The following is a 17623-nucleotide window of genomic DNA, read 5'->3' as shown; positions in this document are numbered from 1 at the left end:
GTGAGGCCGGCAGAGTCCTGGCAGGGAGGAGAGGGTTAAATCCCTTCCTCTGCAGTACAAAAGAAAAGAGTGTGCGGAAAGATTAGGATTTTTGCTTTTACAATAGGAGCTGCAGGAGCGTTGGGAAGAAGCTGAAGGGGGGAAAAAAGGGGGCGTCTCTCTTTTTAAAGACTTGAGAGATTGAGGGAGAAAAGGAGTCGGGAAGGAGCCACACTAGTTAGCCTGTCTCTGGGAAGGGGAGAATTCCTCTGCATCACAGTGGTTTGCACTGGGGGACAGACAGCCGTTGATCTCAGACCAGGCCGGGTGATCAGAACAGGTCGCCCCGTTAAAACTCAGTGCGCGGTGCGGTGCAGTGAGGCGCGGCGCGGTGCGGTGAGGTGAGGTGCGGTGCGGTGCCTTCCCTCTCCTACTCGGGAATGTCTCGGCGAAAGCAGAGGAGACCCCAGCAGTTAATCTCGGACTGTGAAGGTCCCAGCGCATCTGAGAACGGTGGGTGCTGGGGGGCGGGGGTTGCGGGGGGGGGGTGAGTCAGAGCCTGCATGGTTCAAGCCAGGGCAATGGAGGGCACCTCGGCCATGAGCCAAACCTGGGCAGGGCTTTGGTCACTGGGGATGTGAAGGACTCCAGACCTCAGGATGTGAGGCGAGAACTAGTGCAAGGAAGATAACCCCTCTCCCCACCCTTTGCTGTTGTCTAGATTCGTTCTGTTTGTGTTTGCCTTGCTTTTCTCTGGATGAAATGGAGTTTTCAAACTGGCTCTGTCTCCCTACCCAAGAGTTTTCTCTCCAAGTCCTTCTTTGCTCACTGGTCTTTGTGCCGTTGCTAAGTAACGTCCTCAGACCTGAAGACCCGTCTCTTAGGGATGGGATTTCCCCCTCTTCTTTCTGGAGAGTTGGGTTGCAACAGAATGAATTGGATAAACCTAAAGGTTCCCCTGAGGGAGAAGAGAATAAAGTTTCTCATTGTTGGGCTGAGCTGAGAACAGAGCTCCCAGAGGGAGAAAAGCTAATGTCGGTCAGAATGCTGGCTAGCTTGGGGGTGTACTCCTCCTTATCCCGAGGGAAGACTGAAACACAACTCTGTAAAGGGACTCAGGTTTGTGCTTTAAGGGAGGCAAAGACAGTACTTACGTGCATGTTAACCTACCTGCTAATATATACTATCACTGTGTAAGATCTTGCTGTTTATTTATGTTCGTTTTTTGAGACGACCTCCTTATGAAGCCCCGTAGTCACTATAGAGTCCAGGCTGGCCTGGAACTTTTGGCAATTCTCCTGGCTCAGGCTTCCGCACCTGCACCATTATGCTAAGATGCTGTATGTGTCTTTTAACCAACAAATCCCTCTGGGAGAAGAGAATAGGTTGTGTAGCCAAGCTGGCTTTGAACTCCTGATCCTCCTGCCTCTGCCATCTGTGTGCTGTGATTACAGGCACACATCAGCACAGCTGGATGGAAAGGCCCTTGTATTCTTAGGATACTCCAGCATGTGAAAGGCCATGGTAGAATGAGGACGGTATTTGGGACTGATAGTTCAGTGCCTCAGAGACAACGGAAGGAAGAGTTGGCAGAAAGGCTTAGGTACCCAGATGCTTATTTCTAAGGCTGGTGGCACTCATTCTCTAGGCCTGAGCTAGGTCTAGGAAGAGGCATCGATGTCCATGTGATTCATAGACTCAAGCCAGTTTTGGACTAAACAGTATGGCTGCATGTGTGTCAACAAAGTGAAAGTACAGCTCGGGGCGCCAATCATTTGCTTAGCAAACACTTGATATGCGGGGGGTGGGGGGAACACGATAAAATTATACATAAGGGTTCTGAAGCTATAATTTCAGGATTGGCTTTTGAACAAACCTTGACTCCTCCCAGCTCCCCTTGGCTAGCTATACAAACTTGGTTGGCTTGTTTTGCTTCTCCATGCCTCAGTTTCTTCATCTGTTAAACAGAGGTGGGTGAGTATAATAGTTACCCTTTTGACTTTCGGAAGCCCTTTGGGGGAAATGACCAGCATCGATGGTGTTTCTTAGCAACATACCCACTGTGAGTACTCAGGGGGAAGGAATATTGTAATTATCGTGTGCAGGACAGTGACCACCCACAAACCTGTCCGAGGCTTGACTTCAGCAGTTCTTTATGAGATGTGAGTGGTTCTGGGATAGTGTAGTAGGACTAAGCATGGATTAAAGTTGTCTTTCCTCTTGTACAAAAATGACTTTGAGTCAGTGCACCACGCATAGCGAAACCTTAACAAACAAGTTAAGTTTGGGGTAGGACGCATCTTCCCCAAGCCGCTGCTTTGCTGAGATCCCACTGCGCCCATATTTAGAGGTTCTATGGTGATGGCAGCCTTCCCTCCTGAGACACATTAAGCCTCCTTAATGCTGCTATAGGCCGGATGTTTCCTCCTTGCGCTCTATAGGAGATTTCCCCCAGAGCCCGAGAGTTGCCTCTCAGCTCTGCTCCCCCGCTGGTTCAATTGTGGAACTATGCTGAACACCACCCCCAAGCCCCAAGAGGCAGCTCCTCCTCTCCTTCCTTCCATCTGCTCATCCATTGCTCACACCGTGGCTGAGGGAAAGTTTTCGGCAGGAGTCGAAAGGTACCCAGCTGCTCCCGGGGGTGGATTTTCAAGCCTTTTAGGGTACAGTTTCCACTTAGGGTGGGGGTGGGGGCCTCTGGATACTGGAAGTGTAGCGACGCTGCCAAAAGTCCATGCCTATAGAAAACATACAGGCTTACACCCTGTGAAGCAAGAAAATTCAGGTAAACTTTGCATTTGTATGAAAGGGAAAAAGTAATCCAGAGAGCAAGAACGATCAGAAACGCCTGTTGATCTGCCCCTTTAATACAATTCCTCATGATGTGATGACCTCTAACCATAATTTTTTTTTTTCCCCAAGACACGGTTTTCCTGTGTAGCCTTTGCTGTCCTGGACTCGCTTTGTAGACCAGGCTGGCCTTGAACTCACAGCAATCCGCTTGCCTCTGCCTTTCCCAACTGCAGGGATTACAGGCATGCACCACCACACCTGGCTCTATAAAATAATTTTTGTTGCTACCTCATAACCAACTTTGCTACTGTATGAACCATAATGTAAATATCTGTATTTTCTTTTTTTTAATAATTTATTTAATTTTAATTGTGTGTGCATTAGTGTGAAGGTGTCAGATCCCTGGGACTGGGGTTGCTAACAACTGGTCCATGGCATGTGCACACCTACACAAATACTAATACTGATAAGTAAATAAAGTTTCATTTGGGTTTTTGGTTTTTTGAGACAGGGCTTTCTTTGTAGCCTTGGCTGTCCTAGAACTTGATCTGTAGACCAGGCTGGCCTTCGTTGTTTTTGCTTGCTTGTTTGTTTAAGATTTGCTTTACAGCCTAAGAGCACTGGTTGCTTTACCAGGGGACCCAGCTTAGATTCCCAACACTAACATACAGCAGCTCACAGCTATCTGTAATTCTAGTGCGGGCGACCAATGCCCTCTTCTGGCTTCCGTGGACACTAGGCATGAAAGTGATGATGTGCAGGCCAAACACTCACACAGATAAAATACAAAAACATAAGTTTAAAAAAAATCTATCTTAAGAACTCCTAAAGGGCTGGTCATGGCCGTATCCGCCTTTAATCCCAGTCCTCAGGAGGCAGAGACATGCTGTGGGATCAAGACCATTCAAGAAAAGCAAAAGAAAGAAAATAGAACTCCTGAGGGTTCTTATATCAGTATTAAAGACTCTCTTACCTAGTCTACTTTCATGACCTGAATGGAGGTTTGTTGGGTCTCACCTGCAATTTAACATGGCTATCTAGCTGGACATGGTGGCACATGTCTTTAATCCCAGCACTCCTAAGGCAGAGGCACGTGGATTTTTATGAGTTCAAGGCCAGCCTGCTCTACAAAGTGAGTTCTAGGACCACCAGGGCTACACAGAGAAACCCTGTCTCAAAAAAAACCAACCAAACAAATAGTGACATGACTATCTAAAATTCTCTCTCCTCTTATAAGCATGTAATTTATAAATCTGCATTCTTCGCTGTGTATAGGAGTGTTTATAAAAGGACCGGGCCATTGTGAAGAGGTAGAGAGCTTGCCTTGCATTCATGGGGCCCTGCGTTATCCCTAACACAGAATCTACTAATTATCTTCTCATTAATGCTTCTAACTTTCCCTTCCACCTCAGAGCATGGCCCACAATTAAGTAGGAAGGGATAGGAATGTAACTCAGGGAAAGATCACCTATCTAGCATGCATGAGGCCCTTGGTTTTATCTACAGCACCTCACAAAGCAATGCTTACACTCAATAAGGACTGTGTCCTTGGTTTACCTGTAAAATGAGAGTCATCTATTGCTCATTTAGTGGTTTGTTTTTTGTTTTGTTTTGTTTGCTAAAAAACCTATTTCTCTACTTTCTTCTTGCATAGCTCCCTAACTAGAACACCAAAACCTAACAAAACACTTACTGCACATAAGTGATGAGCAGGAAATAGTCTATTTACTTAAGAATGCTAGAGAAAGAAAAAGAATCTCTCCCCTACAGAGTTTAGATATCTGAACTACAGAACAGAAGGGATGTAACTGGGGGAAATGTTAACTGGTACATCTGGGAAATGAAGGAAATGATCAGAAGCCCAGATATTTACTGAGGAGAAACCAGGACAACAGCCAAGCAGACCTGGAGGGAGAAAAGGGAGTTGGCAGACAGCAAGAATAGCAAAGGCAAGGAAGGCAAAACTAGGGCACCTCACACATGAAAGTGAGGGCTCATCTCTCAGGTTTCTGAATCCCTTAGGACTTAAGTTTTGGGTACCTTCTGGGGTGGCAGTCAGGAAGACTGTATCTCTAAATGGACAGAAAGTAATTTAGAAGTCTGTGTTATGGCTGAAGCAGGATGATCATGAGTTCAAGGCGAGCCTGAGCAACTCTGGACTCTGTCAAGAAAAAAATGGGTGCATGCTAGGTGTCATGGTGCACACCTTTAATCCCAGCACTTGGGAAGAAGAGGCAGGCGTATCTCTGAGTTTGAGGTCAGCCTGATCTAAAAATCAAGTCCAGGACAGCCAGGAATACAAGAGAAACCCTGTCTCAAAAAATAAACAGAAAAGAGAGAAAGAAAGAGTGAAAGGGAAAGAGACTAAGTGACTGACTCTGGCTTACCTAAAACATGAAATAAGGAAGCAGAAAACCTACTTTTTTTTCTTTTTGTTTGTTTGATTGTTTTGTTTTTTTGGAGACAGGGTTTCTCTTTGTAGGCCTGGCTGTCCTGGAACTTACTCTGTAGACCAGGCTGGCCTCAAACTCACAGAGATCTGCCTGCTTCTGCCTCCCAAGTGCTGGGATTAAAGGCTTGTGCTACCAGGGCCCTTTGGAGAAAACTGGGTTTTCAAACTAGTCTGGACCTCAAGGCTTATGTGACCTTTTAACTCTGGACAAATCCTTTCTTTTCTGAGGTTTCAAGTACCAGGAGCCCCTGCCCCCTATTTTGTTTTGTGCTTTGGTTGCTTTGTTTTGTTTTGGTGACTGCATCAAGCTGCTTAGACTGACTATCCTTGACCTTCTGATCCTTCTGACACTAGGATGAGGGCCTGTGTCACCATACCCATCTGGACTCAGCCTTTGGCTGTCAAATCTTAATGCACATCTAAGTGCCTCACATGGCTATTCTTGCACTTTCTTCATTATATTCCTTCTAACTCCTCTATTATTACCTCCCTACATTTGTTTGTTTGTTTGTTTACTTATTGAGGCAGGGTCTCACTCTATAGCCCTGGCTGACCTTGAACTCTGCCTGCCTCTGCCACCCAAATGCTGGGATTAAAGGCATAATCTACTACATCCAGCTTTCTCCTTCCTTTCACTATTATTGTTATTACTATTTTAAACATATTTATATTATTTTATGTGTATGGGTATTTTGCCTGCCTGTATGTCAGGGTACCATGTGTGCTTGGTGCTCACAGAGGCCAGAAGAGGGTGTCAGAGAGGTAGGATCCTGTAGAACTGGAGTTACAGACAATTGCAAGATGCCTTGTGGGTGCTGGGAACCAAACCCTGACCCTCTGCAAAAACAGCAAATGCACTCCCTTAATTCCAGCCCTTGGAGGCAGAGGCAGGCAGATCTCTGAGTTCAAGGCCAGCATCGTCTACAGAGCCAGTTCCAGAACAACCAAGACTGCTCAGAAACCTTGTGTCAAAAAAAGTGTGTGGTGGCACACAATTTAAATCACTGCACTCAGGAGAAAGAGATAAGTGGATCTCTGTGAGTTTTACCATAGCCTGGTCTACATAATGAGGTTCAGGCCAGGCAGCACTACTTAGCAAGACCCTATTTCTAGATCAAAGAAAAAGAGAGAGAGAGAGAGAAAGGATTCTTCTCAAATTGAAAAGAGAAGAATCAACTGGGACTTTACCAGGATTACATCTCTAAAATACCTTTGAGCTTCAAAATAGTGTTTGAATTCCACACAAATGTCTTTCTTGGTAACTGGTGTCTAAGTCATCTTGCCTCTGTCTTCCGTGTGGAACAGGCCATGGGTGCATCATAGGTTTCAGTATACTAGTTTGGTTTGTCAAAGAATTGTGTCTAAGCTTAATAGAGAAGACTGAGAAAGAGTCAGTGGGATGTTCTCTAAAAAGTGATTTTGTTTGTTTTTCAGGACAGGGTTTCTCTGTGTAGCCCTGGCTGCCCTGGACTTGCTTTGTAGACCAGGCTGGCCTTGAACTCACAGAGATCCACCTGCCTCTGCCTCTCTGAGTGCTGGGATTACAGGTGTGTGCTCTGAAAAAGTGATGTTGGCAACATTTACAAATCCATACTCACAGAGGCTGCCAATTAGTAAGGATTTAATTCTGGTAACATCTGTGAGGAAGAGGGGGAGGGTCTGAAGGGAAGGACAGTCCTCTCAGCTCTGTGATCGCAGCACTTGCCTCTTGTTGTGTGCTGTGGGGTGGGATTATGTGTGTGTGCTGGAGTTGAACCCAAGGCCTGCAGGCTCATAACGCTCTTCCATAACATCATCATCAGACCTTAGTTTCAAGATAGAATGTCTATTTATAGTATATATGAGGGTCTCACTATGTGTAGCTCAGAAATTAAAAAGTGGTATGGCCAAATGCTGGAATAACAGGCATATACCAAAATGCCCTCCCTGCCCTGTGTGTGTGTGTGTGTGTGTGTGCGCGCGCGTGTTCACTTGGACTGCACCCAGAGCTTCAATCTGTGCTGAGTAATTGCTATATCACTGAAAGCTACGTTCCCAGCCTTCAGCTGTACAATGGAGTAATTGAGGAGCTTCATCAAAACACTAATGCTTGCTGGGCAGTGATGTCACACACCTTTAATCTCAGCACCTTAGAGTCACAGCAGGTTGATCTCTGAGTTTGAGGCCAGTCTGGCCCACTAGGAAGTCCCAGACTAGCCAGAGCTGCTTAGTGAGCCTCTGTGTCAAAATAATGAGGTTGATGAGGCTTGGATCCTACCCTTGGGGCTTTTGAATTTATTTTAGCCTTGGGCTTGTTTTTGTTTGTTTTTTTTCCGAGACAGGGTTTCTCTGCGTAACCTGGGCTGCCCTGGCCTGACTTTGTAGACCAGGCCAGTGCCCAACTCACAGCAATCTGCCTGCCTCTGCCTCCATGCCTGGCTCTTTCCCCCCCCCCCCTTTCTTTTTTCCAGTGTTTGTGATTGAATTCAGGGCTTTGTGCCTTCTAGGTATGTACTCTGCCACTGAGTTATAGCCCCAGCCTAAGACATCAGAATGTGTTAAAGCTGTAAAGGTAATTCTAGGACAGTAAAGGCTGAGAGCCACTGTTCAGGTACACCTTTCTGCTACTCTGGCCCTCTGTGGTTCTATGTTCTTCCTAACCATCCTCTTTAAGCCTGAGGCAGTTTATGGGACACTATAAACTTTGGTTCTTTGTTTATCTTTCAGACAGTGTCTTATAGAGTTCAGGCTAGCTACCAGCTTGTGTTGGAGTGGATAAGGCTAATCTTGAGCTTCTGATCCAATTGCCTCCAATCCCAGAGTGCTGGGATCATAGGTGTGTGCCTGGTTTACACTGGGGATTGAACTCTGGGTTTTGTGCCTGCTTACCAAGCACCCTGATACCAACTGACTTACATCCCTAAGCCCCTGCTTAGAAGAGAAACTACATGGTTTTTTGTTTTATTTTGTGGGGTTTTGTTTTGTTTGGTTGGGTTTTTTTTTTTGTTTTGTTTTGTTTTGGTTTGTTTGTCATTTCAGTTCTTTGTAAATTTGAACAAGCATGTGCACGCAGGTCCACACTCATCACAGACTCTGCCTGTGGCCTAGGAAGTTCACTTCACATTTTCTGCTATCTAGGTGTACCATTACCAGCTTAGCATGTTCCTGTGTTCTGCAACTTTAGTTTCATCTGTGTAAGAATCTTGCTCCCTTTTTCAGGAGAGGCAGGGATCGTAAAAGGTGCTGAGGAGTGGGTGGTTCCTCTTACAGGTGGCTGTTGATACATCACCTTTCATCAGGAACTAAAATTACCTTAAAGAGCACAGATCAAATGACACATCAGAAAGCACATTTCATTAAACAGCAAGAAAGGGGACACTGTTTCCCAGGAGAAGAAGAAAAGAAAAGGGTTTCTTTTCTTGTCCAAGGACTTGACAGAACAGCAACTGGATACTTAATGCTCTCAGTAGAAAGACTCCATCTGATTCCTTCTCTCTGACTTGAGGGCAAAGAACAAATGACAGGGAGGAGCCCCACGGGCCCCTTTCTCTAGCATTAGGATGTGCATGAGAGGCACTGGACAGGAGCCAAAGTGGTGAATGCTGCTCTGCTGAAATACTCTGTGCGCTCAGAAAAGTCACCTAACCTCTGCAAGCTTCAGTTTCCTTATCTGCAAAACCAAAACACGCTGCATTTACCTGTGTTTGTGTCTTGGACTAACTGAAACCCTGGACTCTTTCTTTTCCACTTGCAAAAACAGTGCACATCAGTTTCCGTGCTCAGATTCACAAGGCTAAATCTTTGAGATTATCTGAAGTTTTAAAACAACATTGTGTTTTTTATTTATCTATTTGTTTTGTTTCCAAGACAGGATTTCTCTGTGTACCCCTGGGTGTCCTGAAACTTAATCTGTAGACCAGGCTAGTCTTGAACTCAGAGATTTGCCTGCGATTTGCCTGCCTCTGCCTTCCAAGTGCTGGGTTAGAGGTGTGCTCCATCAGCACCTGGTTGTTTTTTGTTGTTGCTGTTGCTGCTGTTTTTTTGAGACAAGGTTTCTCTGTAGCCTTGACTGTCCTGGACTCGCTTTGTAGACCAGGCTGGCCTTGAACTCACAGAGATCCACCTGCCTCTGCCTCCTGAACACTGAGATTAAAGGCGTGGGTCACCATGCCTGACCTGTTTTCAATTTATAAAGATGGTAATTGTTTACCTTTTTTTTTTTTTTTTCCTCCTCTCTGTATAACTCCAGCTGCTCTGGAGCTTCCTATAGACCAGGTTGGCTTAAACTCAGACATCAGCCTGCCTCTGGTCCTGAGTGATGGGGTTAAAGGCATGCACCACCCCTCTCAGCGATTTACTGAAATTTCTTTCTTTTTTTTTTTTTTTTTTTTTTTTTTTATCAGAGCTGAGGACCGAACCCAGGGCTTTGCATTTGCTAGGCAAGCACTCTACCACTGAGCTAAATCCCCAACCCCTTACTGAAGTTTCTTAACAAAGATGTACGCCAATGACAGTACTGAGAAAACAACAAAACTGGGGGATAAGAAATGAGGATGTAGCTCAGTGGTAGAGCTCTTGCCTAGCATTCATGGGGTCCTGGGTTCAACGCTCACAGTGATGCAGTGGACATGGTGGCTCAGGTCTATAATAATCTGAGTGCATGGGTAGAAGAAGCAGGAGGACGAAAGCCAGCCTTAGTTAGCTATGTAGTGAGTTTGAGGCCAGCCTGGGTTAAGAGACCCTATATATATATTTAAAAAAAAAAAAAAAAGCCAACCAGCACACAAAAAGATGTCATTTTAGTGTATGTGTATTTGGGGTTCTCTAATTATTAAAAATATAAATTTCCTAATCCATAAGGCTCTTCAAACTTTAAAAAGTTGAGAGGAGGGGTCTTACATATGTAAATACTACTTTTCTAGCATTTTCTAGTCTGGGCATACAGTTCAGCGGTGGGACACTTGGCTCAAGGGTCCATCTCCAGCGACACGGAAAAACAAACGACAACAGCAAAAAACAGTTTTCAATTTGTCTGCTTTCAACATATTTCTCTGATAAAGATAGTGCATATAAACTATTGTCTCTTTATAAAAAAGGGAGTTACAGTCGGTATAACTGGCCCCAGTTTCTCAGCCAGGCAAAAAGAGAACTGGGCAAGACTGTGATCCCAGCATCTGAGGAAGAGACAGGAAGGTTGGGGGTTCAACCAGAAGGCTCAGCTACCCAAACCGCATCTCAAAAACAGACAGTGGTTCGGGAGCCAGTCGTGGAGGGAGGGTGGTAGCACATACCTGTAGGCTTAGTATTTGGGAAGCTGAGACAGAGCTGTGAGTTCGAAGTCAGCCTGGGCTACATAGTGAGGACGGTACAACCAAGAGAGGTCCCGAGATCACTTTTTACATGTAAAAATAAAGGATTTTAAGAAGTGAGGGACCCTCTAACTCTCATTTCAAGGAAGAAGAATGCAGAGCACCTGGTCTAAGGCACCTTATCCCTAACTTACTCTTCTCTGGTGGAAAGCAGGCCCCTCCCGTGGAGGTGAGCAGGTGTCAGTCTAGGAATTCAGATCTGCTTGGGGCTGTTAGGGGCCTTGGATCCTGAGCGGCAGACTGTGAAAGCCCATTCCGCATCTTCCCTATTGTTTCAAAAGGAGCTCCCCTCCCCCAAGATTGGAGCTGGTGGACCTCCTTAGGCCTTTGCAAGCTAATATCTTTCTTAATTGTCCACTTTAGGGACGGGGGGGAGGGGGTCTTGGAGAGTAGCGAAGAGGGCGCTGAACGGGAGAGGGCTTCTTTTAAGTACGAACTCCACGCGTTTGGTAGGGCGGATGGACTGTGGACTAGCTTGTACTGAGCTTTATTCTGGGGGAAGGGCTTAGTGTTCCTCAAGAAGGGGCCTCAAATGACTTCCTTGGGAATTCTATCTTGAAACCCGCCGCCCCCGAGAAACTTCTTTTGTGAAGAGGAATGAGGGTAGGATGGGAGTAGGGGGTGAAGACAAAACTTGAGATCATTCTGCGGTGTGCGAGCTGGTCAGGGGGTGGGTGTTTGGGGCCGCTCCTCCCATCCTTGCCCTCCGACCTCCGGTGCAGGCAGACCACCCTTTGGAATCCACGTTTTCCAAGCTCAGCAGATCCTTTATCCGAAGAAAAATTACTGAAGCCTATCGCCGTCATCTATTGAGCCGGCAAGGTTTCCCACTGTGCGCTTGGGAATGACCCGGTGGAAGCGGCTCGGATAAAGACATCTGGGGTGGGGAGCAGGCAGAGGATAGGGTGCAGTGGGTCCCCAAGGTGCTTCACCGCACCCGACCCAGAGCCAGAGCCAGGGTAAAGCTTTCTAGACTTGCCCCCTGCATGCACTCTCCGCTCTCGCCTCCTCCAGCTTTCGTCTCCCTCCCTGGCAGTTTCTTGCCACAAACTCTCCTCCCCCACCTCCCCTCTACCAGCTTTCGCGCTCCAGCTCCTCCCCTCCTCCGCGCCTTCGCGCTCCCCTCCCCCTCCGCCGCTGTTTCCCTGCCCCCGCCACCGCCGATCTCCTCCGCAGTCTGGGCCGCTGGGCGCAGGGGCTGCCGCAGCGCCGGCGGCCACCGACGCCTCCCCAGACCGGATACCCATTGTGTCCTACCCCTATCCCGCCTTCCACTTCCCCACAGCCATGGCGCAGGAAACCGGGAGCAGCTCTCGATTCGGGGGTCCCTGCGGGGAGCCTGCGGAGCGCGGAGGTGCGGTAGGGCCGGGTTTGGGCAGAGAAGGGGGCCGAGGGGATGGTCGCGTGTAAGGACTTTGAGTGGGCGGACAAGGTGTGTGATTCTGCACATAGGCCCCAGTTCTCACATCCATTCCCACTCTTCCTGGGCCAGAGGAGGGGGAGGGGCGACGGAGGAGGCTCGGAGTGTGCGCGCCCTATCGCCCCCCCCTTTTGCTGGGTGTCCGGGAGCCACGCGGGTCCGTCCTGTTTGAGTGCAAGCTTCCCGCAGGGTCTGACTTTAAGCTTATGTTCCGATTCTGACTGGCAGTTCCTGGGGCTGCGGGTTCTTTAGAGTCTCCGACACCCAACACAACCGCATTACCCATACTCTCTCCTTGTCTTCTCCCCAGGTGATGCTAGCGAGGAGGACCACCCCCAAGTCTGTGCCAAATGCTGCGCACAATTCTCTGACCCGACCGAATTCCTCGCTCACCAGAACGCATGTTGTACTGACCCACCCGTAATGGTGATAATTGGGGGCCAAGAGAACCCCAGCAACTCTTCAGCCTCCTCTGCGCCCCGGCCTGAGGGCCCCGGTAGGCCCCAGGTCATGGACACAGAGCACAGCAATCCCCCAGATTCTGGGTCCTCTGGTCCCCCGGATCCCACCTGGGGGCCAGAGCGGAGAGGAGAGGAATCTTCAGGGCATTTTCTGGTCGCTGCCACAGGTACAGCGGCTGGAGGAGGTGGGGGCCTCATCTTGGCCAGTCCCAAGCTGGGAGCAACCCCATTACCTCCAGAATCCACTCCTGCACCCCCTCCTCCACCGCCACCCCCTCCCCCTCCAAGTGTCGGCAGTGGCCACTTGAACATTCCTCTGATCTTGGAAGAGCTGCGCGTGCTGCAGCAGCGCCAGATTCATCAGATGCAGATGACTGAGCAAATCTGCCGCCAGGTGCTGTTACTTGGCTCCTTAGGGCAAACGGTGGGTGCCCCTGCCAGTCCCTCAGAGCTCCCTGCGACAGGAGCTGCCTCCACCACCAAGCCCCTACTGCCCCTCTTCAGTCCCATCAAGCCTGTCCAATCGGGCAAGACGCTGGCATCTTCCTCCTCCTCCTCCTCCTCCTCCTCCTCAGGGGCAGACCCCCCTAAGCAGGCTTTCTTCCACCTTTACCACCCGCTAGGATCGCAGCACCCCTTCTCTGTCGGAGGGGTTGGGCGAAGCCACAAACCTACCCCTGCCCCCTCCCCTGCCCTGCCAGGCAGCACAGATCAGCTGATTGCCTCACCTCATCTAGCATTCCCGGGCACCACAGGACTCCTGGCCGCTCAGTGTCTTGGGGCAGCAAGGGGCCTTGAGGCTGCTGCCTCCCCGGGGCTCCTGAAGCCAAAGAATGGAAGTGGTGAGCTGGGCTATGGGGAAGTGATCAGCTCGTTGGAGAAGCCCGGCGGAAGGCACAAATGCCGCTTTTGTGCCAAAGTGTTCGGCAGTGACAGCGCCCTGCAGATCCACCTTCGTTCCCACACCGGTGAGAGGCCCTACAAGTGCAACGTCTGTGGTAATCGCTTCACTACTCGCGGCAACCTCAAAGTACACTTCCACCGCCATCGGGAGAAGTACCCACACGTGCAAATGAATCCGCATCCAGTTCCAGAGCACCTAGACTACGTCATCACCAGCAGCGGGCTGCCCTACGGAATGTCTGTGCCACCAGAGAAAGCGGAAGAGGAGGCGGCCACGCCAGGGGGCGCTGTTGAACGCAAACCTCTGGTGGCCTCTACCACAGCTCTCAGCGCTACAGAGAGCCTGACGCTGCTCTCCACGGGCACGAGTACGGCCGTGGCTCCTGGGCTCCCCACGTTCAACAAGTTTGTGCTCATGAAAGCGGTGGAGCCCAAGAGCAAGGCCGATGAGAACACTCCCCCGGGGAGTGAGGGCTCAGCCATCGCTGGAGTAGCGGACGGTGGCACGGCCACCCGAATGCAGCTAAGTAAGCTGGTGACCTCGCTGCCCAGTTGGGCACTGCTCACTAACCACTTGAAGTCAACGGGAAGTTTCCCCTTCCCCTATGTGCTGGAACCCTTGGGGGCCTCGCCTTCTGAGACATCAAAGCTGCAGCAGCTGGTAGAAAAGATTGACCGCCAAGGAGCTGTGGCAGTGGCCTCTACTGCCTCAGGCGCCCCCACTACTTCTGCCCCTGCACCTTCAGCCTCGGCCTCTGGACCTAACCAGTGTGTCATCTGTCTCCGAGTGCTGAGCTGCCCTCGGGCTCTGCGCCTGCATTATGGCCAGCATGGAGGTGAGCGGCCCTTCAAGTGTAAGGTGTGCGGCAGGGCTTTCTCCACAAGGGGCAATTTGCGTGCGCATTTTGTGGGCCACAAGACCAGTCCAGCTGCCCGGGCCCAGAACTCCTGCCCCATCTGCCAGAAGAAGTTTACCAACGCCGTCACTTTGCAGCAACACGTGCGGATGCATCTCGGGGGCCAGATCCCCAACGGTGGGTCCACACTTCCTGAAGGTGGAGGAGCTGCCCAGGAAAGTCACTCTGAGCAATCTACAGTCTCTGGACCGGGGAGTTTCCCTCAGCAGCAATCCCAGCAGCCGTCACCTGAAGAGGAGTTGTCCGAGGAAGAGGAGGAGGAGGAAGAAGAGGAAGATGTGACGGATGAAGATTCCCTAGCAGGAAGAGGCTCAGAGAGTGGGGGTGAGAAGGCCATATCAGTTCGAGGTGACTCAGAAGAGGTATCTGGGGCAGAGGAGGAAGTGGCCACGGCCGCGGCGGCACCCACCACAGGGAAGGAGATGGATAGTAATGAGAAAGGCACTCAACCATCTGTTCTGCCGCCACCCCCACCCCCACCACCCGACAGCCTAGATCATCCCCAACCCATGGAGCAGGGAACCAGCGATGTTTCCGGAGGCATGGAGGAAGAGGCCAAACTGGAGGCGACCTCAAGCCCGATAGCAGCCATCACCCAAGAAGGAGAGAGTACAGGCACCCCTCTGGTGGAGGAGCTGACAGTACCAGAAGCCATGAAAAAGGAGCCAGGAGAGAGCAGCAGCAGAAAGGCCTGTGAAGTGTGTGCCCAGACCTTTTCAACCCAGACAGCTCTGGAGGAGCATCAGAAGACCCATCCGAAGGAAGGGCCACTCTTCAGTTGTGTCTTCTGCAGGCAGGGCTTCCTTGACCGTGCTATGCTCAAGAAGCACGTGCTGTTGGCTCACCATCAGGTACCACCACCCTTTGCACCCCATGGCCCTCAGAATATTGCTACTCTTTCCCTGGTGCCTGGCTGTTCCTCTTCCATCACTTCCCCGGGGCTCTCCCCATTCCCTCGAAAAGATGACCCTGCCATCCCATGAGCCTGTTTTCTGTACCTGGTTCTCTCTGACCCAGGGAACGGAAACTGAGAGAGCTCCGTAGAAGGACCTCCCAAGATTTACTCACCCTTCTCTTGTCTTTTCTCAAGTTCTGACATGATGTTTTTAGTGGCTTCTCTCTAGTCCCTGAGCTTGAAAATTGCATTTGAAAGGGGATGCCCCCTAAGAAGAATTTTTAATCACCTTTTTGTTCTATGTAACTAAGGAAAACAAATTCTCTATAGCTCCCATATTCTCAAGGGGAGCCCCCTCCTCATCTCCCTTTCCCTTCTTTGGAATGGCAGCCTTGCTCAAAAGGGCTGGCAGTTGTATATGGAGGGCCCAGTGATCTTGACCAAGTCACCCTGCAAGACTTCTTGTACCAGGACTTTCTTGAGAAGCTTGTATGGGGTGGGGTTCTTACCTTTCTGCAACCAGTACCCAGTTTTCTTGTCAGGTGGCCTACCCGCCAAGCCCTGGAGTTCTAGATCCACCAGCATTGCCACTTGAGCCCTAGCACCATCGTTGCTGTTAAGCCCAGGAACTGTGTTTGAGAAGGTGACTCCAAGAACACGACCCAGAGAGGCAGAGTAGAACATAACCTGTTCCAGCCTCCTGTAGCTGAGGCGGTGCCCAACAAGCACACCAGAGAAAAGAAATAACAAACTGTAACTTACTTCTCCTTCCCCCTTCTCCAAAGGGTGCTGGCAATGAAGATATTCTAGTAATTGGTGGCTCAACCCTAGGAGGTAGAGAAGAATAAAGGACTGGGATACTTTTTTTCAGCATGTCCCTTGAGTCTTCACATTAAGGCAAAGATATTGGCTGGTCAAGATGCAAGGATTCCTTCCTCTTCTCGTTTATCATGGCCTCTCAACCAACAAGCAGATTTCTTGCAAAGAGGTCTCTCATGCGATATTTTAGGAAGTATACAGTTCATGACTTTAAAGAGCCTTGTTGGTGAGGGTAGTTAATGATGGACTGTTGAGGAGTGTTACTGAAGCAAGAATTGCTGGGAACGTGTTTGATGAAGAACAGGACATGATGTAAGGGGGAGGGGCTTCAGCTCCTGTGAGTATGAACATTCTCAGAAATGTTCCTTTGGGCTAATGGTGACATGGTATGCAGAGACCCCGAGGGCTGTGGGGGAGGGGAACTTTCTGGTATTAGAATGCTTTTAGTTTTAGATAGCTCCCTGTTTTATTCTCTTGTCCCTTGTATTTCTCTCACTCTCACCGTCTTCTCAAACACCCTTTCCTCTCCAATTTTGCCCGACCATGGGCCAGAGCTTATGTCTTAATTTTTTTGTCTGCTTCTACAAGTCCCAGGCATTGAGAGACGGGCTTCAAATGGTTCCTTCCTGCTTCTCTGTCTTGTAGTGAGATGTAGTGTTTACTCTTAACATAGGATCCTGTGGAACAGGTGTTCTGAGGAGGAGACTGAATTTTGCTATTAGCTAATGTCAATGATGATTCTCTAAAGTAGCGGGCTCCAGAGCTCCCTAACACAGTGAAATGTGTAAGAGCAGAGAAAGGAGATACTAGTGTCTTTCCTTTCATCATTAAAGGTGTTTTGGCCAAGCATCTGTGTGTTTCCTATTTTGTGACTAAATAGCCAGATTGGGTGTGATATTGGCATTCCCTAACATGGAGATTCCCTTCCCACGTTTTTCTCCTGCCAAAGCTGGGCATATGGTATAGTAGAAATACTTAACTTCCTCAGCCTTGTCCTAAAACAACCTCAGGCAAATGTAATTTCACTGCGAGGGGAAAAAAGCTTTTTAAAACAAAGGTTCTATCTTTCAAAGGGCATTTGCCCAGTGTCCAGCCAATGCCAAGGTTTTCCCTTTAGGACTTTCTGCCAGTTTCTACCAAAACACAACTTTGTGTTGTTTTGTTTGAGTTTGGAAGCTTTTCATCAGTCTTGCCCAGACTTCAAGCAGCCCACTGACATCACTGAATCTATATACCATGATAACTGATACTCTGTGATTTTTGAGAATCAATGTTCTAATCGGAAAAGGAAAAATTCTGTGTTCTTACTATTAAGAACACAGACAAAGGGGCTAGAAAGATAACTGAGCAGTTAAGAGCACTGGCTCACTGGCTGCTCTTCCAGATGACCCAGGTTCAATTCCCAGTACCCACATGGTGACTCATAATTATCTGTTCACTCCATTCATGGGAGATCTGATGCCTTTTCTGGCGTCTTCAGATACCAGATACACAGTGCAAATACACATGCAAGCAAAACACAAACAAAAAATAAAAGTTTTTGAAAACAAGAAAGTAAGCTGGGCAATGGTAATGCACACCTTTAATCCTTGCATGGAGGTGTCGTGGGATGGGGCGGTAATTGTTGTGGAGAGGC

General features: G+C 48.9%; 1 protein-coding gene across 2 annotated transcripts; it reads left to right on the top strand.

Annotated features, from left to right (window-relative positions):
• Nucleotides 1–204: 204 nt before the first annotated feature.
• Nucleotides 205–16830, top strand: Sall2 (spalt like transcription factor 2). Of its 2 annotated transcripts, none has more exons than XM_055621690.1 (2): nt 205–492; nt 12303–16830. In XM_055621690.1, exons 1-2 carry the CDS (start codon nt 420–422, stop codon nt 15254–15256), a joined length of 3027 nt encoding a protein of 1008 aa, XP_055477665.1. In that variant the 5' UTR covers nt 205–419; the 3' UTR covers nt 15257–16830. The 2 variants fall into 2 exon arrangements, with proteins under 2 accessions (XP_055477665.1, XP_055477666.1); XM_055621691.1 differs by lacking the exon at nt 205–492 and adding an exon at nt 11727–11926.
• Nucleotides 16831–17623: the final 793 nt, after the last annotated feature.

The sequence above is a fragment of the Psammomys obesus genome, unplaced genomic scaffold, assembly GCF_907164565.1.
Source record: "Psammomys obesus unplaced genomic scaffold, mPsaObe1.curated_primary_1811, whole genome shotgun sequence".
In the NCBI taxonomy this organism is placed as follows: domain Eukaryota; kingdom Metazoa; phylum Chordata; class Mammalia; order Rodentia; family Muridae; genus Psammomys; species Psammomys obesus.
The sequence above is the reverse complement of the archived record's forward strand: the minus strand, read 5'-3'. Positions and strand labels throughout refer to the sequence as shown.

Excerpts from the sequence above, each read along its gene's own strand:
- Sall2 (XM_055621690.1), top strand. The coding sequence starts at position 420 with ATGTCTCGGCGAAAGCAGAGGAGACCCCAGCAGTTAATCTCGGACTGT. Across the intron at positions 493-12,302 it reads TCCCAGCGCATCTGAGAACG|GTGATGCTAGCGAGGAGGAC; the intron begins GTGGGTGCTGGG and ends TCTTCTCCCCAG.